The following is a 26,546-nucleotide window of genomic DNA, read 5'->3' as shown; positions in this document are numbered from 1 at the left end:
AGTTATACATATTGGCGTATTTAAATTATTTCACTAATTAATATCTTTTTAAATCTTTTGAATTTTTTGCGCACGATTTTATTATTGAGGACCTCATTTTCCGCTTAAAATGTTTCTGTTATCATATTCTAACCACGTGACAAGTTTATAGAAACTCTATGGAACAGTTTTGATTTTGCCTATATATATATATGTATATATGAAAATTCACGAAAACGTCCTTAAAAAGCCAAAACTTTGGGATACCGGGCATACATAACTCTGTTAGGGCATTCCTAGGAAAACAAACAAATGACGCAAAATTAAAACAAGCAAATGGAACAAACTATATATTTTTGCAACAGTATGTTTAAGAACATCAGTGAGAGAGTCCATCCCCAAATTTATTGTTTTCATTGTTTTACCATTTGACGCCATCGTTAAAAGAACATGACGTAACGACGCTGCCTGCGTTATTACAATGGCAAGGCATAATTTGTTTCCCAAATAACGTTTGTATAATAACAGTCGTTATTATGGAAAGAAAACGGAATTCATGTTTCTTCGCATTTGTAACCAATTCTGAAAACTGCTTTAAACTGTAGTCCAAATTTTTGGCTTGGAACTGGTGCCATAATTGTCAATTGAAGAAAAAGTTCAGATTTACGCCATAAATAATTGCAATATAAACATATTTAAGTAGGATTTTGCCTTCCTTACTCCCGGTTGATGTAATCTTGACTTTTAAATCATGGCGTAGGTCAGATAATACAAGAAAACGAAATAGCTTACAACTGAAGTCCGCTCGAATACAAGCAACTTTCAAGGTTATACAAAGTGTTTGATGAAACGGCTCATATACTGAATGAAAAAAAAAACTATTCTATGGCAAGATTACATTTTTCTCCGAAGAATAGTGCATATCCCAAAGAAATCGGTGCAGAAATAAAATACTTACGGCTATTTTCCTTTTCGAATCGAGCAATATTTGTCTTGGAAATGATGCCGAAAATGACGTTCAGGTCACGTGGTATTGCTACACTGTTACAGGTCATGGCAAACTTTCATTTTATACATGTATATATAGTACTAAGTACTATGAAAATAGCTATTGCCTAACATATGATGAATATCACCTTCAAAATGAAGAGCATAATTTGCAATGTTTTGAATACAGTCATATTAATCTATCTTTTCCAGCCCCTTCAGATGCTATCCTTAAAGTAGGCAATGTGGAGATAGGGCCGGACCCTGTTGTTATACCAGGTGATTTGGTGATGACTATGGCAGCCAACAGTACCGCCCCTCTTGGAAGTTCAACTCTTAACCTGTCAGTCAAGAGGAAAACATTTCTTATAGATATCCCAATACCGTGCATAAGCCACATTGGATCTTGGTAAATTTAATTTATAGTGTGTTTGCCTACGTGTATGTGGGCGGGGCATGTTTGCGTGCGTGTGTGTGAGGCGGGCATGTTTATCTGCGTGTATGTGAGGCGGGGCATGTTTGCCTGCGTGTGTGTCAGGTGGGGCATGTTTGCCTGCGTGTATTTGAGGCGGGGCATTTTTGTATGCGTGTGTGTGTGAGGCGGGGCATGTTTGCCTGGGTGTTTGTGAGGCGGGGCATTTTTGTATGCGTGTGTGTGAGGTGGGGCATGTGAGATTGGGATGCGTTAATGTTAGTTGGGGACAGACTTTGGTTAAGGGAAGTTGGTTGTCTTGTCGCGATTATCTGAATGACTTTCGTATATTCAGTTTTTAAGCACTGACTATTATTATCAAGGACAAAAAACGATTTTGTTTAACAATAATAAAACATCGCTAATTCACTTACCAGTTCGCACATTGCATTCTTTAAAAAAATGTTCAAACACAGTGTCTTACTGTTTCAGCTCATATCCAGACTTATGTACCCTAGTTGATCAGATGATTAACGAAAATTGGCTGGGTGTCACTTCCGGTATTGCTACACAGCTCAAGACCATCCTTGCCAACAGTGGTATAGATGCATCCCGATGCCCTCAACCTGCACAGATGCTCAAGATTGACCACCAGTCTATCCATCTTCCGGAAATACCATCGGCACTTTCACACTTTGCTGCAGTAAGGATATTTGTTTGTTTGTTTGTTTTTTACGTCTCACCACACAATATAGGTCATGGCGACTATTCAGGTTTTCTAGTGGAGGAAGACCTCAAATGCCTTTCCGTGCATTATTTCAGGCACGAGCGGGCACCTGAGTAGAACCACTGACGTTCCGTTAGCTAGCTGTTTGTTTCCTCACATAAAAAAATCCAAAGTCCATTTCGGGATTCGAATCTATAGCAGTAAGGATGTTTAAATATCGAAATAATACCAAGTTTTTTTACAGTATACCGGTAGAATACTCTGAGTAAGATTGGGTAACTTTCTCATGTGAAAGAAGAACCAAATATACATGGAAAGATCTGGTATTTTTTTTAAAATCAGTGATCCGGGTCATCCGGCAACGGAGGTCCGATGATTTTCCGCATATATGATATGGGTAACCTCAACTTTTCTGTACTTGAAACTACGAGATGGAGTGCGAATATCATTACAGAATTTTTTGTTAACCAAATATATGGCACAATACGCCGGCAATTCATATTTTTTTATCGCAAATGTAATAACTAAATACATGTATATTCTATGTTTCTATATAATTATTTTGATATAATTTTTTTTCAGGGGGATTATCATATCAATATTCAGTTAATTGACAATGTCAGCAAGAAGATGAATTTGTGCGTCGATGCCTTTCTCACAATCGAGGAAAAAGAAAAATGTACCGGAATTTTTTGCATTTTTGGTTAGAAATGTTTCAATGTTTTGTCAAATAGAAGAAAAAATAAACAATACCACTGCGTAGGAGTTTTTGTTTATTGAAACATGCAGTCAGTAAAATTTGGCACCTTTAGGCTTCCATAGAATCCATATTTATGTCATAAAATTAGATGTGACCCCAACACCAGGCATGATATAGAATGCTCCGAGATCAAAGTTCAAGGAGAATTTTGGACACCCCCATTTAGTACCTATTTGAAATTAGTGTACACCTAGAGGGGGTGGGGGCGTTCATGAAAATACATGAAAATATTTGGACGTGCTATTAGGTAAAAATATGTTACTTCTCTCATCCTTAACTCTTTACTATATACTTTATTTATCGTAGAAATATGCCCTTAAAATAAGAAGAAAGAAAGAAAATAACTATCAAGAACAATATTTATGTACGACTGTACAACTTGAAATTATGAAAAATTTTCATGTGCATCTATATTTCAAAGTTTTGTGTTGTTTTGTTTGTTTTTTGTTGTTGTTTTTTTTTAAGAAAAGATACGAGAAATTAAGTATTTATTCATCCACTAATGCTGCATAAAATAAAAAATAATTTAAGAAATCTGAAAGAAAATAATAAGTTGAGGATTCGAACTTGCAACTTCGCAATTGCTATGCTAGCATACTTACCACTAGGCCATCGGGACCTTAGAATATAATAAAGTATCGAGCAATTTTCTATCTTTAAAAATTTAGCAAATCGTAATAAATTACGAAAACTAACGAAAAAGCTTCCGTCTCAAACAATACTTTCATTTTCAAATCGCATTTGTCACCATAACATTGCACCAGCACGTAAAACAAGCATGACGAAGTCGCAATAACGAAACGCGAAATTACCGAATCAGACGTGTATTTTTATGCTAGAATAGTGCTTATGAAACTTGTTCGTGCATTATCATCAGCAGCCAGAGTTTTCAGGGCAAAGTTTGTTTAAGTTTTTTCTGCAGAAACAAATGTCCATTCACCCCCTAATTACGAGATAAATGAACACAATGCCTCGTGATCCAAAAGAATATATGTAGGTTGTAACTGTAGTGTCCGAAGCATAGGCACGAAAATCCCGTGCAAACCGTGGCTCAGTATACACCTGGCTATTCATGTACAATCGTGTCGTACTGTTGAATGATTCGTTTAAAAAAAGGTGTGAAAGATTATTTGAAATTATTATACACCAATATGGCTGAACGGAAGTACACAAGGTTTCATCGGACGGCGTTTGATAGATTCATACCTTTCCGGCCGAACTTGGATGTTGAAACGTCACACGCGAGACTTATGCTACGTTTACCGGACTGTGCAGAGAATGAACTTGGTCAGTTCAAGAGCCCAGTTACAAAATCTTACGCTCGGCTTTTGTCAGAAACAACGCATGTGGAGGATGGAAATGTTTTGCCAATATGCAGTAAACCGTTTGCAAGTATGATTTTTCCTTTGATGTATACTTACTGTGTTTACTTTTTTAATTTTGTCGATGAATGATGAAGACAAACAGACAAAAGCATGCGTTTGTCGAATGTTCTTGCTGTTATTTATTGATATTTTTTCCTAGAAATTACCGGTTTTAGTATACATCAGTGTACATTACCTTGGGTTTTACATATTAACTATTTACATGTATATAATATGTGCATTAATATACAAAATGTTATTTTTTAAGTACTGCAAGTGACTATTTTATAGTTTTTCTAGTATGCAAATACGCTCAAACTATATGCAAAGAGTAAAAAAAAAATGTAAAACACAGCGTATTTGTGTATACACAATACCATGTTTTATATATACACGAAAAAACGCCCAGAGTCATTTGAGCAATTATCTCATTATAATAACTGTAAAATTGTAACTGCATATTATGCACGAGGAAAATATGATAACTGTACATGTGTACTGTAGATAACTGTATCTCTCTATACTTTGATTAACTCCCCTGAGCACACTGTGTTCAAGGTGAAAAAGAAAAAAAAAGCTTTTGTGTTCTCAGTGCGTCGTCCGTTTGTCTGCCTGCACTTCTTTGTACATATCCTGCTAAATCATTTGGTCAATGATTTCAAATTTTTTCTAGATATAGCTCTCAAGTACACGTCTTTATATATGGTTTGAAAAATGATTCGCAGCAGAATTATGGTTTCCATTGCAATCGAAAGATTAGATATTTGACATGAAATAGTTTGTAGCGGACCTCTACAAAATTCTTCATTTTAAAGCTCTAGGGTCAAAATTGTTGCCAGAGATTTTTTATCATTTTTGTTTCTCCTCTTAACGCAGAAAGTCTCGCACTTTAGATATATGACATGAAACATTGTCTAATGATGGCTACAGAGTTTGTTCAAATTATAGCACTGGCGCCACGTGGATAATGTTTTGTCCCTAATTATATTTATACTGTAAAATCTTTTCTCCTTTCTATTGATGTGCGTATGGGTTTAACCATTCTGTTGTTTTATGTTTGTTGTTGTTGTTTGTTGTTTTTTTATTGTTGTTGTTTTTTTTTCGCCACAAAATGTGTGAAAATGCAAAATATTAATACAATAGGTACGGAAAAATTTGTCCTCTGTAGGTCCTTTCAAAAAGCGATTGACTCAACTATTTCCTACAAGACCAGATGAAGGGTACAGTTCTCCAACAACTGATAAAATCCGAAGTATTCCGACATCACCAGATTGCATCATGGACATGCCAGGACTTAGAGACGATTTTTGTAAGACCATTTCCAAAGTGCATTTTGTATAACTACATTTAAAATGGCTTATGTAATGTGTTTTCAATTCCCTGTTAAAGAATGATTCCCACCTAACTCTATAGTAAACTCAAATGCAATCTTGGGTTTATTTTCAATGGGCTTTCTCTAGAAATGCTTATGTTTTATGGTAAAATGTGTACAGACTTTTCAAAATTTTAAACGTTTATGTTTCGTAAAATTTCACAAATAAACGTCATTTTTCTTTATCAAACATACGGTATCCAATGTTCTCTTAATAGAATTAATTGTCCTACAAAAGTACAAAAATATGTCATTGGCTTATACTATTTCCATTACGAAAACTCTATGGAAATTTGTCAAATTTGCAAATATTGCACAAAGGTTAATTTATGTTTTTTATCACCTATTTATATTCCAGACACAAATTTGCTAGATTGGAGCAATAAGAATTTAATTGCTGTTGCACTGTTCCAGTCGGCATATGTATGGGACGCCGAGTCCAAAGACTGTCAGAGAATTGAAATACATTTTCCACAATCATATTACTATATATCGGCACTGGCTTGGAGTCCAAGAGACAAAGCATTGGCCATATCTGATAACGACGGCGAGATTACGGTAATGTAATAGTCTCTTTATGGCCTTATAAATAAACAATCGTAACTGTTCGGCCCTTTCCGTTAAACTTCGGGTTAGGATAACATTGTTAATCGACGATGTGTTCCGAATGTATACATGTAAATACCAACCAAATCTCTTTAGATAGAATATAGAGCTGATTGCATCGACCAAAGTAGGCTTCGTCCTGGCCTCAATGTTATTAAAAACATTTTTTTCAGATCTGTCTCAAATATCACGATGTTTATTGGTCAGTGTACTTTTCGTGCCAGTTTCTGACCAAAAAAAAAAACGAAATTTGATTTTAAGCCTTAAGAATTTCTTTATATCCTCCTGCTCAGGGCTAGCCATGCACATGTAGTTTTCTGATAGAGTTTTATCACGGGGGTGAAACCCCATATGAATCTCAAAAATAAGCATCGGTAAAAAGAATAATTATGTGAATTTCCGCTGCTCCGATTCATGTGGGGTTCCACCCCCGTGTTCTATATCTAAATGTTTCTAAAGCTTTAAGTGGGCTCCTGAGGAAGAAAATGTATTCCATAAAGTCAGAAGCTTCCTTGGTACAAATTTTATATGGATTTCAAAAATCTTACTTTAAGTGGTTCAGAGTTAATGCTGTCTTTTAAAGTGCATATCTTTTTGTCTGTTAAAAAAAACAAAAGCTGAAAAGTCCAACGGATGAAGCGTTAAAATGCTTATAACAATTTAATATTTTGCAGATTTGTGATGTCGAAAAGTTACAATCTCAGAGAAAATTTGTTCCACTTAGACAAAAATGTTCAGTTGGAGCACTCAAGTGGACAAACTACGGAATTATAAGGTATGCTTCGGAAAACAAACATATATGATGTTTTTTGGGGGTTTTTAGTAACGTATTTGTGTAGTGCCTTTAAATACATTTGTATTTTTTTTCAAATCATACTTTGTATCCCAGGACTGCTGCAAAATATCTGTAATTAAAATGGTAAATATTTAACAGATGATTTTGTAAAACAATTATTCCCAATTTGGCGACATAAGTAACTGGGTAATTGACATGTACGTTTATCTTTGTCACGTGTTTTTGATCTAAGAATTTTTTAACGTTTGTTTTTCGAAACCTTCTTTACATTATGTATGCGTTGTATGTGTTAACTATCATATAAACTCTTCTAAGGGTATCGCAATGTTTTCCAACGAAAATCCTCGTCGCATTATGTAAATCTTCAGTGTATATACGACGCACTGTTTTTTGACGTTGTTTGACAGTGCTGTACTTCTTGAACTATTTCTAAATTATTTACAATAGTCGCCATGCAATATATTCTACGTTTAAGCGTTGTTTTGTGCGTAAACGTTTATTCACGTTGTATATATATACGTTAACCATGATCGCTTTTCAAATAGTTTTACCTTGAGTATTATACAATATTTTCTACGTTTATTCACAGTGATATGGTATACATTAATTTCGCGTTTAAGCGTTGTTTTGGTTCGTTTACGCTTTTCATATTGTAAATACTAGTTTCTCAACCATTACATAACATCTTCAACGTTTTTAGCGTTGTTTTTTTTTTCAGCGGAAACCGGAGAGGTGAGATACGGATTCATGATGACAGATGTAAAGATAGTTCAGCGTTAAAATGCATGGATGGACATCACCGGAAAGACGTCTGCGGATTATCAGTCTCACCTGGCACGTCATATTTGGCAAGTGGAGGGGATGACGGCCATGTCAACATTTGGGATCTACGAATGATGACAAACTGTAAAACTATCAAGGCCCATTCTGCATGTGTTAAGGTATAAATATTTTTTGTGTGCAATTTTATATGTTTCAGATGAAGAACAGAAGTTTTTCATTGATATTTCTGCTTATTAGTCTATATATAAAATTTGCTGTCTGTTATTATGATATAGTTGGGACTTTATGATATAAACATTTATCACATCGCGGTTGTGCTAAGCTCAAATATTCACATCTTGAAGTCATGATAAACAGATTGGCATTAGACATTCCTCTGATTGTTCTAGATGGCCGTTTTGTTTTATAACAAGAACTCAGAGGCTGAATTCAGATGTGACCTTCACCTTTTAATTAGCTTGACCAAATTAAATTAAATGTATTGAAATTTCATTAAATTCGCAAAATCTATAAACATGTTAAATAAAATTTGACAAAACATGTATGAAATCTTCTTGCGATTATCTTTAGAAATTAAACATTGATTCATAAATGACCTTTATTATGCTAATGTCATTTTTCAATATTTGTTTAAATTGGCTATAACGGACTTTCAAAGTCATTTGTGAAAATTTAGTACTTTATATACAGAAGTATTATTTGGACACAACGCCATGTTGGATAATATCATCATACTGTCTGAAGAGAGTAATTATGATTTTAATCTCTAAATGACATTGACAATCAAAGGTAAAACGTTCGTTATGCATTAAAATTGCGGTAGATGGATTTGGATTTAAGCTTTGACAAACAACATTCATAACCAAACATTTATATGGATTTTTCATTGACATTGATCTCTTAAAGATGTTCAACAAAAAGGCCTCTTTCATTTGGTAACAAAAAGGTCATAATTATATGGTCCACTGCATGTGGTTCGTCTTGTTTTAGAACTTGAGACTTTATGTGGGTGAATTTATCATGTTGAGTGAAGGTTATAGTTTTAATTACTTGTAGTATGTTTCTCTTTGTTTTTGAAGGCACTGTCTTGGTGTCCATGGAGACAAAATGTCATAGCAACAGGTGGTGGATTAAATGATGGTAACATACGGCTATGGTACGCACATACGGGAGAACAGCTGGCAGAAACCGCCACTAATTTACAGGTTGAAAACTAACAGATATTTCATACATAAATGCAATTTTGTAGACTTTCAGGGTTTAATGTCAGGTATTCCAGATATCGGACTGCTCACCAATCGTCCCCTACTAAGCACCAATTCTTATTCCAGAAATGATTGAATTGAAGGAAAGAATTTTGCTACGTAAAGCGATAGCTCAGACTGCTCTTGCAGCTCCTGTTTGAGAAATGATGCTCGCAGTGAGATCTAACATGGAAAAAAAATGAAAATCACTACTAAATATTAATATTAATAGACTTAATTTTCTGTCCTTTCGTTTATGCGCGAGAATGATGTTACAAATGTACATTGTATTTCCGTTGCTAAGGGTATTTCAAAATGTAAAAGGAGACACATTTGGAAATAGCATATACTTTAATGTTCTACTATGCTTAGTGTACTAGATAATATAGATTTTTCAAAGATACCGGAAATAATGCATATTGTCTGTCATCCAAAATGTGCATTTTCGGTAGTATCCGGAAAGTCCGTTCATGTTATAATCAGTCACTGTTGATGAAAAAAAAAACAGTAAAAGAAATATCTCATTGTCTTTTTACCAGGTTTGTGGTTTGTTGTGGTCAGAAGAATACAATGAACTGGTGTCGGCCCTTAGCTCTCAAACTCCCGACAGAAACGACCTGGTTGTCTGGAACATGAAGAAGTTCGAGTTTGAAGCTGTGGCTAAACTCCGTCAACATATGGCACGCCCGTTACATATAGCACTTAGCCCGGATGAAACTACCATAGGTACGACTCAATATACATTTTAGCCGCGTCACGACAAAACAAACATAGTGCGTTTGCGACAAACATGGATCCAGACCAGTCTGCACATCCGCGCAGTCTGATCAGGATCCATGCTGTTCGCTATCAGTTTCTCTACTTGTAATAGGGTTTGTAAGCGAACGGCATGGATCCTGATCAGACTGCGCGGGTGCGCAGGCTGGTCTGGATCCATGCTGGTCGCAAACCCATTATGTTGATTTTGTCGTGACGCGGCTCATTTGTTACAATTAATAATGCTTGGTCAATTTTAGTTCGTCTGTTTCAAAGAAAAAGTCGAGCTTTATGTTCGTTACGTCGTCGTTGTGCAGGTCAACTAAGCATTGCTACATGTTACATATCTTAGCTCTGTGCATTGTTATAAAGACCTGTATCAGTGTTTTTGCATTTGATACTAAGAAAAAGTTAGGTTTGTCCCCGTTTTTTGGCGACTCTTGTTTTAGGAATGAAAGGTGTTTTTTTTTTATCACATTTAGTGATGGTCCTAGTTTATTTCAGCTTCGGCGGGCGCTGACGAGGCATTGTGTTTGTGGAATACATTTCCAAAGCGGTCAAGACGTAAGCAATGGTCACCTTGGGATAAATCCCCACTGAACATGTATAATTATATAAGATAATTCTCTTTTGGAAAAACAAAACAAAACAAACAAAAACAAACAAAACAAAGACTTCCATCACAATGGACGACGAAACAATAAAGTATCTTGGAAACTCTGTGTCAACTAACACTGTGTACAATATTTTACTTTATCAATTTTCAAATACACAATATTCCTTTTTTTTCTGAGTGTGTCAGAAATTTATTTTTTATTGTCATTTCAAGTTTATTACATTCGACTTTAAGTCAATGATAGCTGTGCAAGCATATATACATTGTATAAATATATCATGATAAATTTTTTCTCAATTATTCAATTTTTTTTTGTAACGATACCATATACCGATTTATTCTCTTTTTATAAACATTTACACTTGTTATATTTTTTATGTTATCTTATTTTCGTAGCAAATGAAATAATTGCTTTATATATACATTATATCTAAATTTTGTTGTTAAATAATGGCAATTCGTGTACTATTGAATGATTTGATCAAAGTCATTAAATCTCTTTGTTCATATTTTTCTCAGTTTTGAAGATGAAATATTATCATAAAAAATCACTACTTTAAACCTTTAAAGTTTGTTGTTGTTATTATTGATATTGTTATTAGTGTTGTTGTTGTGGTGGTGGTTGTTGTTGTTGATGATGACGATGATGATGGCGATGGTGATGGCGATGATGATGAATAAGATTTTTAGATAAAGACATTATGAAGCAATTATTTTGAAAATTAAATACAAACATGTATTTTAAGATAAACTCGAAAAGGACTAGTATACCCCAGCCACATAATGTGGAGGGGGCTATACTGGAATCACTTTGTCGCGTCGATCGGTCCTCTCCATAAATCCTACACCCTTTCGAGAATTTTCTCCAAACTTGGCTCAAATGTTCACACCAACAAGGCGATGTTTAGAGCTTATGCCACTGTTGTGCTGGCTCAAGCTTAATGTTACCCTTGATGTACAAATATTAAACAATCTTGTTTCCACTCTAAAAATCCTATACCTCTTAAAGCATTTTCTTCAAACCTGGCTCAAATGTTTACCTTAACAAGGTAATGTGCAGAAATCGTGTAACAGTTGTGCCGGCTCAAGGTCAGCCTTTAAGGTCAAAGATTAATAGTCAAATAATTTTGTGTGACTCGGGATTAATTAAGACGTTCGATGTTGTACCTGATCAAGAATAATATCATGAATAGCCTCCCTTTCATTAATTTTCACTGAACTCTTATTTCGTATCCTTAAAGCCACATTATGCTTAAGAAACAAATAATTGTTTACTTCTTTAGAAAGGTAAACCTGAATTTCATAATATTTAAAGAATGCTTTCAAGAGAATGTTAGACGCTTGTTACCTAAAGAAAAAAGCGATAATTGTGAAACAATTTTTCATAAAAGTAGCAAAATGGAAACAAAGTAGTATTTTGACTTCCATACAAAATACTAATATCAATTTAACTGTACTTATTGCCAAAATGTAACAAATGAAAAAGATTGTTTAGGTAATTGGCCTATGAGTGACTATTTGGATACTATAAAGGTACACCAAAATTAAAAAGCTTTTGAGAATCAATAATAAAAGCATTTCTGAGGCATAATGTTCCTTGAAACGCTGCATTCGTTTTCATGGTAACTTTACTCGATTATAAGAAGTGCATGGAATAACAGTTATATTTTACATAAAGGACTACGTAACTGACAGTACATACGAGATGCATTTCTTTAAAAGCCAGATGAACGAAGAACATGGTGTACATGTTTATTGATTACGTTAGCGCAGATCTTAATTAATTAGCACTTATTTTCCAACAAGTAGTATTTTCATTACCATGAATTTATAAATCCTCCCTGACTTCTCATAAATCATTATCAGGTGTTAACATGTTTATTTTTAGGAATTAAGTTCCATGTAAAAAAAAAATTCTGTGACAAAATCTACGACTGGACACAGAGTGCTTGCAAACTAAAAAGATTCATAATTATTTTCAGATTTATTAATCATTTATATAATGATATATCCTCAAAAACAGAGAGTGTTTCGTCGCGTCATATGTTCCCTAGTAACCATTTCCCAACATTCCTTAATACGGTTACTTCCGTCTAACAATGGCTGCGTTTCCGGTAACAATGCTGACAGTGTGGTATACAGTGGCAAACAAATGAAATTGATGAATCCAACCTGAAATAAGGACCAAAACTCATGGTTGTATAATAAGATTTTCAAACAAATACATCTAAACTAGCAAATGACTACTTCCCAATTAATTACTGTAATTTTAAAAGTAGTTGTAAAATGAAACTGAAGCTTTAAGCTGCATGCCTGCAGATGAGCCAAAATATCTTAAAAATCAAAAAGATTTTAAGAAAGGTAATTTACATGTTACGCGCGATCTGATTTTTCAGTATTTATCACTGTATTTCTCCTACGTGACTAACGCAGTAATGGCTATTTTTGCCTATTTTGACCTCTTTTTGATAATTTGCGTGGTTTGTATGTGTTAATTACTTTCTTTGTTCACTTCACAATATTTTAGTTCTAACTACATTTAAAAAAAATTCATGAGAATTAGCAGAACACAGCAGATTAGCAGATTTTCATATGTAGGCCATTGTTCATATTCAAATATCTTAGTTTCTTAGTCAAAGTTTGGGAAACATTATTTCTCTCTAAATGAAACTGACCAATTGAAACATGGAGCTTTAAATATTGTTTTGGTTGTTTTTTACCTGTTGCTTCGGAATCTCTTCCCTGTATAATCTATCCATCATACGCACTGGTTGTAGGCCTCTTTCTTTCTCTTTGTCGCCCTGGTAACCATAAAAACAATATTTTGTCTAAACTGAATAAGTAATATAATCATTGAATCAAAGTTCAATCAGGGTTATTCAAATTTCTATTTAAAAGAACCTGGTTCAATGTAGTAATAAACCTGAACAAATATAATATTCTATTTATCACATACGCAAAACAAAAACTGTTTTCAGAAAAAAAGAATTACTTTTTCATTGCCAGGCTTAGTGTAACGCTAACATTTAGCGCGTTTTTAAGTTTTGTTTGTGTAAGTTTTAATTTAATACGCAAACTACATCACGTCAAAAAATATGCACGGCCGTGCAATACCATTTTTTCTGAACAAAAAGTCAGGGAAATATGAAACCAATTAAGTATTGTTTCCGTTTTAAACTTTCACACTGTTTAGAATACTTGTATTTAGAGGGTAAATCAATTGTGTTTACCCGCTAAATATGTATTTTTATCTTCAACATGTTATGTAATCAACCTAGGCTATCTCTCGTATAGGCTCAATGCACCTACTTAATTTCAAAACTTCGCTTTGTATTAAATGGCAATCATAATATACAAAACAAGATTTATACCATCAATTTAAAATTAAAAACATATGTGTATGTATAGAGAGTAATTATACTATAAATTATGGTTGCGGTAGAAAAAATGAAATGAAAAAATAACAACACTAAATGAATGCTGATATGATAAACATCACATTGTAACTTGTCTGCATTATACTATGGATGGTACTGCGGCTGAGTGGTAAGGTACATACTTATTCCTTGACGGTTACCAATGTGAGTTTGATTCCCGTTAGGATAACACGCAGTGAGAACCACTTACTGCACAAGTAAATAATGAAAACTACCGTATATTTTTGAGTTTGACTCCCGTAAGGAGAATCACTTACTTCACAAGCACCGTATATTTTGAGTTTGACTTCCGTTAGAATTAAACGCAGTGATAATCACTTACTTTACAAGTAAGTAATGAAATTCACCGTATAACTATAACTCTGGCTTGTGGTGTAACTTTCAAATGCAACAAAACCAGTGAAAGGAGAATCAGAACAACTGACCTGAATCCAAAACTCTTCATACAAACACTCGGCTGTGTGTTTCTGGGTTTCCCAGGGTTTCGGTACAGCACATAGGTCAGCGCCAGTCATCATTAGTGATAATAGAGCTTCCCGATGCTCCTTTAAATTCATGTCAAACTCATTGTTCTCCAGTAAGTTTTCTAGATACTTCTGGTTCCCAAAATACAATGCTAAATCTGTTGCGATAATGACGTGCCTAGAATAAAAAGATAAACTGTGCACATACATGTATTCAAAAACGCATATTAAAATTTAGCAAAGTTTTGACAAAAATGTATTTTATTTATTTGTTATTGGTGATACATGTATATCAAATTTTATGGCTTTTATTGTGAGCGAAGCCGGATTTGAACTGAATATGGCCTCTCTAATTGGATAAGAAACTAGGACAAACTGTAAAAAAACTTTGTTTGTCCAACGTTTAAATTTGCAATGTGGGGCGAATTTCATGCAGAGCAAAGTAATCACATAATAAGAGGTATAAATTGTTAATTAATTTCATTTTTACATAGCTATGAAAGGACACGAAGTAAAAAAAACCTTCGAACTTACCTAATTTTATCAATGACAACTTTGTGTTCGTCTGCTGTCATGAACTCGAACATGTCATGTCCCTCCGCGTGCAAAATAGTTATCGTCTGGTGGTAATGGTGGCTTTCCATAATGGACGAGGAGTACAGGGCTGCGAGGGGAAGGTCCATTTTCTTCATGAAATCGTTGTTGTATCCACGGTGGTCAATATCATGGCAAATTGCACCAACGAGAAGAGCTATCTTCTCATGAAATGTGAACTTTTTGCCTTTTGACGTTATAATCATGCGCCAGATGGCGTGAGCGACGTGAAACGCATGTTCCCAGTTATGGTACGAGACCGGACGGTAATTCTTGCGGACAGTGAGTGTAAATCTACAAAGTGTGTCTATTTTGAACCGATCATCACCAAACGTGTTGTGGATCATTTTAATGTACAGATGTGGCAAAATTTCGTTATAATCGTATGCACAGAAATCAAAGGTGTAGAAATCTGCCGGAATCTTTTCATCTGGCAGACGATACTCAGATTTCAGTGTCACTACATCCTCCTCTGTGCTGGAAATATGGAATTCTAACACTTCCATAGCAACCTGTTCCGAAGACATTGTTAATAAATGGAGTGAAAAATGAATAAACAATATGTGTTATCACATACCATTGCCGCTTTGCGCCTCGTAAAAATAGTATGCACGGTCGTGCATATATTTTGACGTGACGTCATTTTCGTTTTATAAACATAGTGTTAATTAAGACGCTCTAAATTTTAGCGATATACATGTCAAAGAAGGCGCGTCAAAGAAAAGTGTTTCTTTTTCACTTCAAACGGTCTTTATTTTTGGTATGTGATAAAAAGAATATTGAATTCGTGTCAGTTTAAATACTAAATTTATTTTGTGTCATATCGCTGACGTCATCGTTAATATAATACTAGGCCCGCTGACACTTATATAAATAAAGAAGGAACATATTCATGTCAGGTATAATATTTACAATTGTTATTTATTCCTATTATTGAAGCTCGTAAGTTATGCTATTACATGTATATAGTAATATAGATAAAAGAAAACTCTCGCTTAAAATTGTACTGATACATACCTTGTACATGTTTTGTTTACGTGTAAGAATACTGTAAATTCTGGAATAATGAAGTGCTAACGCACAATAAACAGCGAATAACTTGAACGACTCCTCGTCATCTTTTGTGAAATAATTGCCGTCAATCCTGAAGATAAACATAAACAAACAAAGAAATAAATAAGTAAGAATAAAGGAACAGCAGTCATGTCGTAATAGAAAATCAATTGTCAAATTATTTAATTAATGACTTGAAAGCTTTGTAGCGACATTTTTTATCTAATTCATTCTGTGTCTGAAATTTTTAAATGCCATGGATCATAGAGCCAGGCCAGCATGCACTTCTGTAAAGTCTAAACGCCTTCTTTACTGTCGGTGGCATTGTTTTAGCATATAGGTATCAATATTAATATATTATAAAAACTAATTACTTGAGAGAAATTGGTAATTTTCATATTTGTGGCGGCCATTTTGGACGCCATCTTGAATTATCGGTTTCTGTTATATTCCTCTAACAGATTCTTTAGTACCTTTCATGCACACTGAACCCCACTCAGATTCTAGACTATATACTGACATAATGAACAAACCATACCGACCCAGTAAATGTCATCTGTTAAGTTTCTAACTTTACTGGTGGAGTAAGATTTCAATTAAAGAATTCTAGTGATTGTTATTTGGGGGTTGGGGTTGTGGGGAGGGCAGGAGCATATTTTAAGTTGTTGACCGTGATACATGTATAAACGTGTTACCTATTAATCATTTGAACAACTCCTATCACACCTTGTTTCCCGGAAATTGGCATACAGAGGATGTTTTTGGTATGGTACCCGGTCTTCTTGTCTATATCCGGGTTGAATCGGTCATCTTTGTAGGCGTCTTTTATATTCACGATCTGATAATGAAAAAACATTTCCAGAAGTCAAGAATGGCAAATTTTAGCGTTTTTATCCACGGTTGAATTTAAATTGGCTATAGCCAATCCAATACGTTTATGCATTGTGTTGTTAAAGCAAGCAGAGTTCAAGCTAAACTTGTTTGTGAAAAACGCTGCATAGTACGATGTACAATACGTTTCATTCACGAACAGGTAACGCTTTTGGAAAAACTTATCATATCCATTTTAGCCTTTTATTGTTTGAAGGAAAATCAGGGGGATCCAGTGAGGTTTTTTTGACATGACAGTACTTTTATTTCGAGATTGTGTTCCATTTGATGCAAGACCAATAACTTGTGTGCGGAATATCAGATCATTCCCTCACCCCGTTTTCCATCAATAATATTTTTTTTGTACAAAAAAGACCCAAAAATGAAAGGCGATTTTCACTTACTTCTAGCTAAGAATCGTACATCATTTTAATTCTGAGTTTATTTCTTTTTTCAAATTTTATGTTTTAAGCTTTTTGACCTCAGTGGAGCCCCTTTAACCGAATACAGCTCTGCAAACTATTTTTACTGCAATTCTATATATTATTCTTTATAGACTGAAGACAATGCTACGAAATATTGTTTACATAATGCTACAGTTTAACATAATTATTATTGTTTACATAATGATACAGTTCAACATGTTTTTGTTTACATACATAAAGCAGCTTCTAATACTACTGCTTACTCACTTTATGCAGCTTTGTGTCCTAGGTCCATGTCCTTAAGACTTATTTGGACAACTGTTTACATACTTAATACAGTTCTTCATACTACTACCGGGTAATTACCTTAATACTAGTATGGCATTTATTGGTTTTAACGAAACACCACTCTTCATTTAATACCTTTAACAGTTTTAAGATTTTCGCACAACCAACGTTTCAATACCATTATTCATTTACCTCGCCAGTTTCAGCGACATGTCCTGCTATCCCTTTATTTTTGGGGAATCTGATTGGAGATTTCTTTGTTAACTTTGTTGTTCCATCGTCTTCTTTTTCACCATCGTCAAAGATATCAGCAAATAATTCTCCCCTGAAAGGAAGCAACGATACCTTTGGCATTAACTTGTAAAGCGAGTGAGGGATTTTTTAGTATATATCTAATCTGTTGGAATAAACTTCCCGCTCATGTTCCTTGTTGCCTCGTACATGCAATGATCTAAACATAACCATTCTTGTTGACAGTGGTATAGATATTAATACTATTAAACTATAACAATATTTATGACAAAATATAATGAAAACATATAAAAGAAAAAGAAGAATGACAGACTGTAAAGAATTTAGCTATAAAAACAAAAACATATTACTAGTACTTTAAAGGCCTATTATGCCAATCTTACAATTTTATTTTTATGTTTTAAAGATTATTAATTTAATAATTTTTCATTCGTTCCTTTTTACCAATTTGATTATTCCGACTATTTACAAGAATCCCAATATTCAAAAAAAGGTTCAATCTCTACGTACCTTTCATCATCGACTAGGAACAGGGCACATCTGTCGGCGGAGACGAGGTTCTTGGTGAAGATCATGATGTGGTTAATAAGCTGGTCTATATTGTACATATCGTCAAACATTACTTTCGTCGTCTCCAAGAGAAAATCGTTCAAAGCTTCCTGGATTCTCATCATCTGGTTAATTAATTAATCAATTAATTAATTAATTAATTAATTAAAGTGAGTGAGTGAGTGAGTGAGTGAGTGAGTGAGTGAGTGAGTGAGCGAGTGAGCGAGCGAGCGAGCGAGCGAGCGAGCGAGCGAGCGAGCGAGCGAACGAACGAACGAACGAACGAACGAACGAACGAACGAACGAATGAATGAATTTGTAAATATATATAAATGAATAATTGAATGAATGAAGCAAAAAATGTTTCAATCAATCAGTCAAAATAAATAAATAAATGTTCAATCAGCACCTAGAGAGGTCGAGATAGATACTAAGTATAAATGTTTTCTTGCCTCAAACTCCATAAATATGTTTTTGTTAATAAATTACAATGCAAAAGAACTAGTATTGTTTAAAAAGCATCTTTCTTAATAGCGCTTTCTGAGTATTTATTTAAAAAAGAGATTTGGTTTTTAATCATATGTTCTTTAGCAATGTTAAAAGCAAGTTTAACCTTGTTAATATTGATTTTCTGAACACACGCGTTGACCCAGCTAAATATTGCGTTTGTAAGTTCAAAATCTTCATTTGTGAAACAGCTTTCTGTCCATCCACGCGAAAATTCCGCTACAGCAAAACATCGTCCGTCATCTAGAAGAACTGGTATGGCCATGACATGGTGCGCAGTGTCATCACCTAGGGCTATACCTTTAAATGATAAGATTTAGCTTTAGAAATAAAATTATATAGGTATCTTTGAAAACTGACAGTAGTTACTAGATTGGTTATTCTTTATGATCTATTCTAGTTAGATATATGTAGATGTATCAAGTTCAGAAGAAATGTATAAGTGATTTCAAGTTACCATAGTCATCTCTATAGCATAATTCAACAATCAAATTTTCTCTTATCCTTCGTTGTACATTCAAAGAGCTTACATGTAACCACATCATTTTTTGTATCTTTATTTTGAAAATTTACCTTTACTGGAGAGGAATTGATATAAGTATTGTTAACTTGTTTTTCAATATAGTCTGATTTTTCTTGTTGTGAACTGTTTATAAATGTTGTTTATGTACAACTTTTTGGATAAATAAAGTTTAATCTAAGGGACAGTACTTGCGTTTGTTAACTTTGCTTGTTTATCAGCTCTTGTTACCGAGAAGATTCAGAATTTTTATTTTTTCAGAAAAATGAAAAGAAAAGTCTTACCTTTTGGAAATCTCGAATCCTGTGGCAAATCCATGATGTTGAGTGCCTTTTTCTCGACGGCGACATGCGCGGATACTGTTAACTGCCTCCCAACAGGACCGACAATTTTAAACTTCTTTTCAGGTTCGAACAGTGCCAGGTCTACACCGTTTGGCCTTGTAACGTATAGCCTGTCAACGTCCGAATCCACTTTGTGTCCGATAATTTGACAAATTTCATAAATCCTTACACAAAGTTCGTCATCTTTAGAACTTGTTATTATTCGATGGCATAACTCTTCTATTCCAATCTCAGACGAATATTTTATGATATAACTTGCGGCACGTTTCTGTTTATACACAGAATTGTTCTTTTTGATCGCTTTGGTTTTCTTCACTAAGACATCCTGAAGGTATTCAGCAGATACATTACTATGTAAAAGAAAATCCTCTAGAACAGACGGATAACGTGCAATGTACTCTTTAACCTGGTTTGAAATCCCTTTAAAGGATTTGCTGGTCCATCTATCTGAAGCTCTAAAACGTGGAAGGGGCGACCGCCCCCCAGACAACAAACTACGAAATGGCGAACTCATATTTTCCCCTCAGAAAACAACACTTAAAGGTGGTCGCGTTTATTATTTACATTCTGATTAAGACGATACGTTTCTCACAATACCGGTTGCTACCGTAATGTACGTCATTAGCAACGTCATAGTACAAGACATGACGTCGTACGACGTAAAGCGTAAACACATTACAATCAGTAGGATTTCTCAAATTTTTATGGCAAGTTACACATACATGTTTTTTAAACCCGTGCAAATATTTTTAGCATTTTCGTTTCTTAAATCGCAACAATTATCCAGAAGGGCATCGTTTGTCATTCTTGGTATTCTTAATATATTTCGATTCATTTTCAATTTTGTAGCTTATTGGTTTTTTATGCCCCCGCCATATAATGGCTGGGGCATATAGTGTTGCCCTGTTCTGTCATTCCGTCCTTCCGTCCTTCCGTCATTCTGACAATCCGTCATCATCTGTTTCCGTTCATTATCTAAGAAACTGTTGCATATATTCAACTTAAATTTGACTTATGGATATGTCATGAGAAAATACAGGTCAAGTTCGAATTTGGTCATGGTTCGATGATTTTAGGCAGAGTTATGTCCCTTTTACTTTGAAAATAATATGAAATTTTCAGTTTCCGTTCATTATCTCCCCAACGGTTGTACACATTCAACTCAAATTTGACATATGGATACGTCAAAGGAATGCGCAGGCCAAGTTCGAATTTGGTCATGGTTCAATGATTTTTTGCAGATTCATGCTCCTTTCATTTTGAAAATAATATGAAATTTTCAGTTTCTGTTTATTATCTCCCCAACAGTGTTACATATTCAACTCAAATTTAACACATAGATATGTTAAAGGAATGCGCAGGTCAATATCGAATTTGGTCATGGTTTGATTATTTTTGGCAGAGTAACGCCTCTTCCACTTCAAAAATGATATATTTTCAGTTTACGTTCATTATCTCCCCAACGGTATTACAAATTCAACTCAAATTTAACATATGGATAACTAACGGAATGCGAAGGTAAAGTTCGAATTTGTTCATGGTTTGATGAATATTGGAAGAGTAATGTCCCCTTCACTTTGAAAATAATATGAAATTTTCAGTTTCCGTTCATTATCTCCTCTAGAGTATTACACATTCAACTCAAATTTAATATATGGGTACATCAAAGAAATACGCAGGTCAAGTTCCAATTTGGTCATAGTTCGATGATTTTTGGCAGAGTTATGTCCCTTTAACTTTGAAAAAAAGAGGAAATTTTCAGTTCCCATTCATTATCTCCCCAACAGTTGTACATATTCAACTCAAATTAAAGATATGGATATGTCATAAGAATGCACTGGTCAATTTCGAATTTGGTCATGGTTTGACGATAGCTGACAGAGTTATCCGAAAAAAAATCAGAAATTTTAAGTTTCTGTTCATTATCTCCCCATTGGTTGTACACATTCAACTCAAATTTGACATATAGATACGTCTTAGGAAAAAGCAGTTCAAGTTTTAATTTGGTCGTGGTTCAATGATTTTTGACAAAGTTATCTTTCTTGAATGTTGGAAAATTTTGAATTTTCAGTTCCAACGCTCATACTTTTGTGGAAGTGTATATGTAGTCATTATTTTGGCTACACATATGCAATATGCAATTTACAAAAAGTTAACACTGAATAGTTTCAGTGCCTTGAACTTTGTATAAAAATAGTTTGTGTTAACATTGAATAGTTTTAAGGGCTTTGAACTTAAAATGAAAAAAAAAATTGTGCAAACAAATTTGGAACTAAATATTATAACATCTGAAATTTTGGCTGCATGCGGGGGCATCCGTGGCGTGACGACACATTTCTAGTTTTCTTCTTTTTTACACTCATTGACATAATGCATTCTTTATTATGAAAAATATAATTATTTGTTTCTTTGCAATTTTTTTTTTCAGAAGAACGAATTGCTTGGATATCAACAACTGAAACTTTTAGTAACTTTACGAAGATGAAATATATATTTTATTGGTGTTTTTTTTACATTTAAGCTGCATAATTCATTATTGTTGTAATTGTTGTTTACTGTTCTCGTTGTGGTTGTCATTGTTGTTGTTGTTGTTGCTGTTGCTGCCGCCGCTGATTTGTTGTTGTAAATGTTTATCTATATTTTCACTCTTCTTATCTATTTATTTATTTATTTATTTATTTATTTATTTATTTATTTATTTATTTATTTATTTATTTATTTACCTATTCATTTATTTCCATTATCATTGTCATTATCGGTATTAATATCATAATGATAATAATAATAATTATTATTATTATTATTATTTTTATTATTATTGTCAGAAAGCGTGTCGCGAAATTTACATTTAACCGTCTCTTCTTCTTTTTCTCCTTCGTCTATTGTTAGAAATCAATGGCTTGTCGGGATATTAGCAAACTGGTCGATAAACAATAATCTGGAAAAAAGTTTGATCCATCCGAAACATTAATCACAACAAAATAATATGAAAAATGCAGACTCGGTTTGATTGAGTCTGTACATGAAGAATAATGAAAAAGCGCAAAATCCCTCACACTCCCCTCTCCTTAACACCGGCTTGAGCGGTACTTATTTTTCAACACTTAAAGTGCTGGAATCAATGATCCCGAAGGACCAGAAAAATTTAACAACACTTAAGTGAAGTACGGGGCAATTTTTTACAGCTACCACACGGCACTTGACATCTGCTGTTGTGAACTATAAAATCTGGTAAAAGGGTGATCCTTCGGAATCATAAATGACAACAAAATAAAAAATGCAGACTCCATTTGATTGAATATGTACATGAGGATAAATGAAAAAAGCAACATCTCTCGCGCCCCCTAGCACCGGCTTGAGTGGTACTCAATTTTCAGCACTTAAAGTGCTGGAAACAATGATCCCGAAGGACTAGAAAAATATAGCAAAACGGAAGTTAAAACAACGTTTCGCGTGAAACATAAATCATGCATAAATTACAGAATCAGATAGCGCTCTTTCTGTCCCAAAAAAAAAACAGCAAAAAAAAACACAACATATTACTATTACTAGTTTATATAACTATAAAATAACTTATGCCATTTACGTCTGATGTTTTTGGATTTATACGCGCGAAGAAGGAAATCGAAGTTTATAAATGTACTAAACGAAGAATTTTATTTTTGGTCATAAATAAAACAGTTATTTATGATTACTTCGGCGAGATAAATAAATTATATTGTTAATGCGTGTGTACGAAATAGCACATATCTTCACGCAAAATAGTATAAAAATGTTTTATAACATAAAACACAGATAAAAGGTACTGATTTCAGCATTTGTCATTAAACACATGATTGCTCAAGCATTGAAATGATAAGTTAAAGCAAGCATTTGCACTGAACCTCTATTAATAATATATAAATACTCCATGGCGACCTTATCAAAAACTCAATCGTTAATGAGTTCAATACACAGAAGAAGAAAAAACATCATATAGGATATACTTGTTTTTCATTAAATTTGCTTTTTGTATCTGATAATTTTGTAATTTGATATTGAACATGTGAAATTGGCCCCATATCACCTCGGTGATTAATTAACCCAAGAGCGTACAAAATTGTATACACATGTACATGTATTTATTGCTAAAGAGGATTGATCGAGGTCGAGGTGCATGATAAATTATTTATTGCGTTTTCGGCATGCATTTTCCCAATTTAATAGATGGAATTAAATCAAACGAAATACCTTAATGATTTTTAATTAATTGAAGAATTAATTAATTAATGAATTAATCAAATTTAATTAATTAATTAATTTATTAATTACATTTACATATTAATTAATTAATTAATTAATTACTTAATTAATCAAAATTTTTAATTAATTAATTAATTAATTAATTAATTTTTCAAATGATTAATTAATTAATTAGGACCAATCATATTTTCCTCGAGGCCTTCGAAGAAACATTTACATATTCATTTATACATTTGCTCAAACAAAATTATATTCAGTATATAAAAAGATAATTCATAGTACAATATTGATGAAATAATTAATGTTGTAAATAAGATTGGAGCACGAACCTTTTATTTAAAGACCATTGAGTCACCATTAAGCTATCATTTTTATTTCTCAAAACCATTTTTACTTAAGGTATCTTTTTACAGTTATGGGCCATATCGATGAAATATCTTTTGCTTATTTTGCTCTTTGGCCATTAGTATAAATATAGTGAATAAGTATTTTGTATGGAAGTCAAAATACTACTTTGTTTACATTTTGCTATCTTAACAGCACATTGCACATTTTTTTGTATTTGTATCGAAAATGTGTTGAGCTATTTTTTTTTCTTTTTTCTTTACTTATTACATGTATGTATAACTATTATTATTATTTGAACTTACACATATCAACCACACTATCACTGCGTATAGTACTGAAATAGTACTCGGATTTAACATTTAGCTGTACAATATTATTGCCTTGTGAAGATTGCCTCATCTTTGTGCCAATCTTTAATATGTAAATTAGTAATAAACCAGTTAATATCATGTTTACAAGTATTACGTAATAAAAGAGTTGCCAGGTCATATTTTCATCCAGATTATACTATAAAAAGTCAATGTTTCAATATTTAAGCATTATTTGTAAGTTTATAACTTGTTTGGTTTGCAAACTTGCAAAATAAATTCTTTTAAACTTACATATAACATGTTTAATCAGGTTCAAGCAGTAAAATTAATTAAAAATTTTCTCCACCACTGCTCTTTACAATCATAGTTAACTTCTATGAGATTTCAATTTTTTGATAAAGTCTCAAATTTCAGATAGATTTATTTTATGTCTAGCACGTTCAATAGGAGTTTAATCATTCAAATTCTTCTTACATATAGCTGTCAATTAAGGTAAACAATTTTAGACTATTTACTAGACACAAGTAAATGAGAATTTAATGTCAACTTTTCACCTTGACTTTTAAAGTATTTTTCAACTAAAAGAACTGAAAATATCAGTCCGTTATAAAATGTCTATTTAATTTGAAATGCTTAATAGGTTGGAGAAGAATGAATGTGTACTGTCCGTATAAACAGGTGATTTAAACACAAAAGGAGTTTATAGTAAAAGAGCGACCTGGCCATAAGACGTGACAATATTTTATGTATTAACATTTAAGCCGTGTCATGACGAAACCAACATAATGGGTTTGCGACCAGCATGGATCCAGACCAGCCTGCGCATCTGCGCAGTCTGATCAAGATCCATACTGTCCGCTATCAGTTTCTCTACATGTAATAGACTTGGTAAGCGAACAGCATGGATCCTGATCAGACTGCGCGGATGCGCAGGCTGGTCTGGATCCATGCTGGTCGCAAACGCACTATGTTGGTTTTGTCGTGACGGGTCTCATTTATATATAATTATATTTGACAAAAGATTCTTTTTTGTATTGATGTCCCGGATAAAATGTTGTGCGATTATATGAGAAACTATGTCATTCTGGGCGTAAGAAACTCCAGGGGACTGGAACAAAGTCCTCTTTCGTCAGTGAGTTAAGGTTTCAAAAATGTTAAACTATCGCAAAAATATTTACAGTGTATATTATAATTATATTTTTATAATAATATTATTTGATATTTTAATTATTCTAGACTACTCTTTAACCAGACAAAATCACTTGATTTATAAACATTTACATAAATCTAAAGACATGTTGGCCTTACACCTTGTAAAAAACACCAAAAAACAACTCACGGTCTTTTTTCACATCATTAAATGAGCCGCGTCATGACAAAAACCAACACAGTGCGTTTGCGACCAGCATGGATCCAGACCAGCCTGCATCATGCGCGTAGTCTGATCAGGATCCATGCTGTTCGCTTACACACCCTATAACAAATAGAGAAACTGATAGCGAACAGCATGGATCCTGATCAGACTGCGCGGAGGCGCAGGCTGGTCTGGATCCATGCTGATCGCAAACTGACTATGTTGGTTTTGTCATGGCGCGGCTTAAATGTATTCCTGTTAAAACTTCAAAAAAATCAAGTAAAGAAAGGACAATGTACTATCATTCATATCTGACTAGATTTATATTTGTATGTAACTATACAGTCAAACCTGTGTTAAAGATCACCTCCGAATAAAGATCAACATGTAAATAAATGCCACTCTCTGACAATTCTTCGTTGATTAAGAAGAACAAGGTAACCTCCAAACGAAGCCAACTTGTGTATAAAGGCCATGTTCGGTGTCACCCCTTGGATGGCATTGAAACCTCGGTTTATAGGAGTAAAACAAGATTTCTTTTTGTACTGTTTTTATTCATTTTACTTTTTTTTTGTTTTGTTTTTTT

General features: G+C 33.6%; 3 protein-coding genes across 3 annotated transcripts; 2 read left to right on the top strand and 1 right to left on the bottom strand.

The window, feature by feature from the left end:
• Positions 1–730: 730 nt before the first annotated feature.
• LOC132749253 (uncharacterized) lies at positions 731–2,867 on the top strand. The gene is made up of 4 exons (XM_060738974.1): positions 731–735; positions 1,157–1,375; positions 1,871–2,081; positions 2,688–2,867. The coding sequence occupies exons 1-4, from the start codon at positions 731–733 to the stop codon at positions 2,811–2,813; spliced, it is 561 nt and encodes a 186-aa protein (XP_060594957.1). The 3' UTR covers positions 2,814–2,867.
• A 1,056-nt stretch (positions 2,868–3,923) lies between these two features.
• Positions 3,924–10,707, top strand: LOC132749250 (cell division cycle protein 20 homolog). The gene is made up of 8 exons (XM_060738970.1): positions 3,924–4,257; positions 5,398–5,538; positions 5,960–6,159; positions 6,882–6,982; positions 7,722–7,944; positions 8,866–8,991; positions 9,570–9,756; positions 10,291–10,707. The coding sequence occupies exons 1-8, from the start codon at positions 3,963–3,965 to the stop codon at positions 10,407–10,409; spliced, it is 1,392 nt and encodes a 463-aa protein (XP_060594953.1). The 5' UTR covers positions 3,924–3,962; the 3' UTR covers positions 10,410–10,707.
• Positions 10,708–12,373: 1,666 nt separating this feature from the next.
• Positions 12,374–20,318, bottom strand: LOC132749249 (cAMP and cAMP-inhibited cGMP 3',5'-cyclic phosphodiesterase 10A-like). The gene is made up of 10 exons (XM_060738969.1): positions 19,646–20,318; positions 18,948–19,141; positions 18,296–18,459; positions 17,726–17,858; positions 16,646–16,788; positions 15,915–16,041; positions 14,838–15,409; positions 14,265–14,481; positions 13,123–13,203; positions 12,374–12,574 (listed from the first exon to the last, which is right to left on the bottom strand). Exons 1-10 carry the CDS (start codon positions 20,217–20,219, stop codon positions 12,416–12,418), a joined length of 2,364 nt encoding a protein of 787 aa, XP_060594952.1. The 5' UTR covers positions 20,220–20,318; the 3' UTR covers positions 12,374–12,415.
• Positions 20,319–26,546: the final 6,228 nt, after the last annotated feature.

This window comes from Ruditapes philippinarum, unplaced genomic scaffold (assembly GCF_026571515.1).
Source record: "Ruditapes philippinarum isolate M1 unplaced genomic scaffold, ASM2657151v2 ctg4661_1_1_1_1, whole genome shotgun sequence".
Classification (NCBI taxonomy): domain Eukaryota; kingdom Metazoa; phylum Mollusca; class Bivalvia; order Venerida; family Veneridae; genus Ruditapes; species Ruditapes philippinarum.
Note: the sequence above shows the minus strand (reverse complement) of the source record. Positions and strands in the feature narration are given on the sequence as shown.

Coding starts and splice junctions, on each gene's coding strand:
- LOC132749253 (XM_060738974.1), top strand. Junction 1,376..1,870: donor ATAAGCCACATTGGATCTTG/GTAAATTTAATT, acceptor TTACTGTTTCAG/CTCATATCCAGACTTATGTA. Junction 2,082..2,687: donor CACTTTCACACTTTGCTGCA/GTAAGGATATTT, acceptor ATTTTTTTTCAG/GGGGATTATCATATCAATAT.
- LOC132749250 (XM_060738970.1), top strand. CDS start 3,963: ATGATTCGTTTAAAAAAAGGTGTGAAAGATTATTTGAAATTATTATAC. Junction 5,539..5,959: donor AGGACTTAGAGACGATTTTT/GTAAGACCATTT, acceptor TTTATATTCCAG/ACACAAATTTGCTAGATTGG. Junction 9,757..10,290: donor CCCGGATGAAACTACCATAG/GTACGACTCAAT, acceptor AGTTTATTTCAG/CTTCGGCGGGCGCTGACGAG.
- LOC132749249 (XM_060738969.1), bottom strand. CDS start 20,219: ATGAGTTCGCCATTTCGTAGTTTGTTGTCTGGGGGGCGGTCGCCCCTT. Junction 17,859..18,295: donor TTCCTAGTCGATGATGAAAG/GTACGTAGAGAT, acceptor GCTTCCTTTCAG/GGGAGAATTATTTGCTGATA. Junction 16,789..17,725: donor ATGTCGCTGAAACTGGCGAG/GTAAATGAATAA, acceptor TTTCATTATCAG/ATCGTGAATATAAAAGACGC.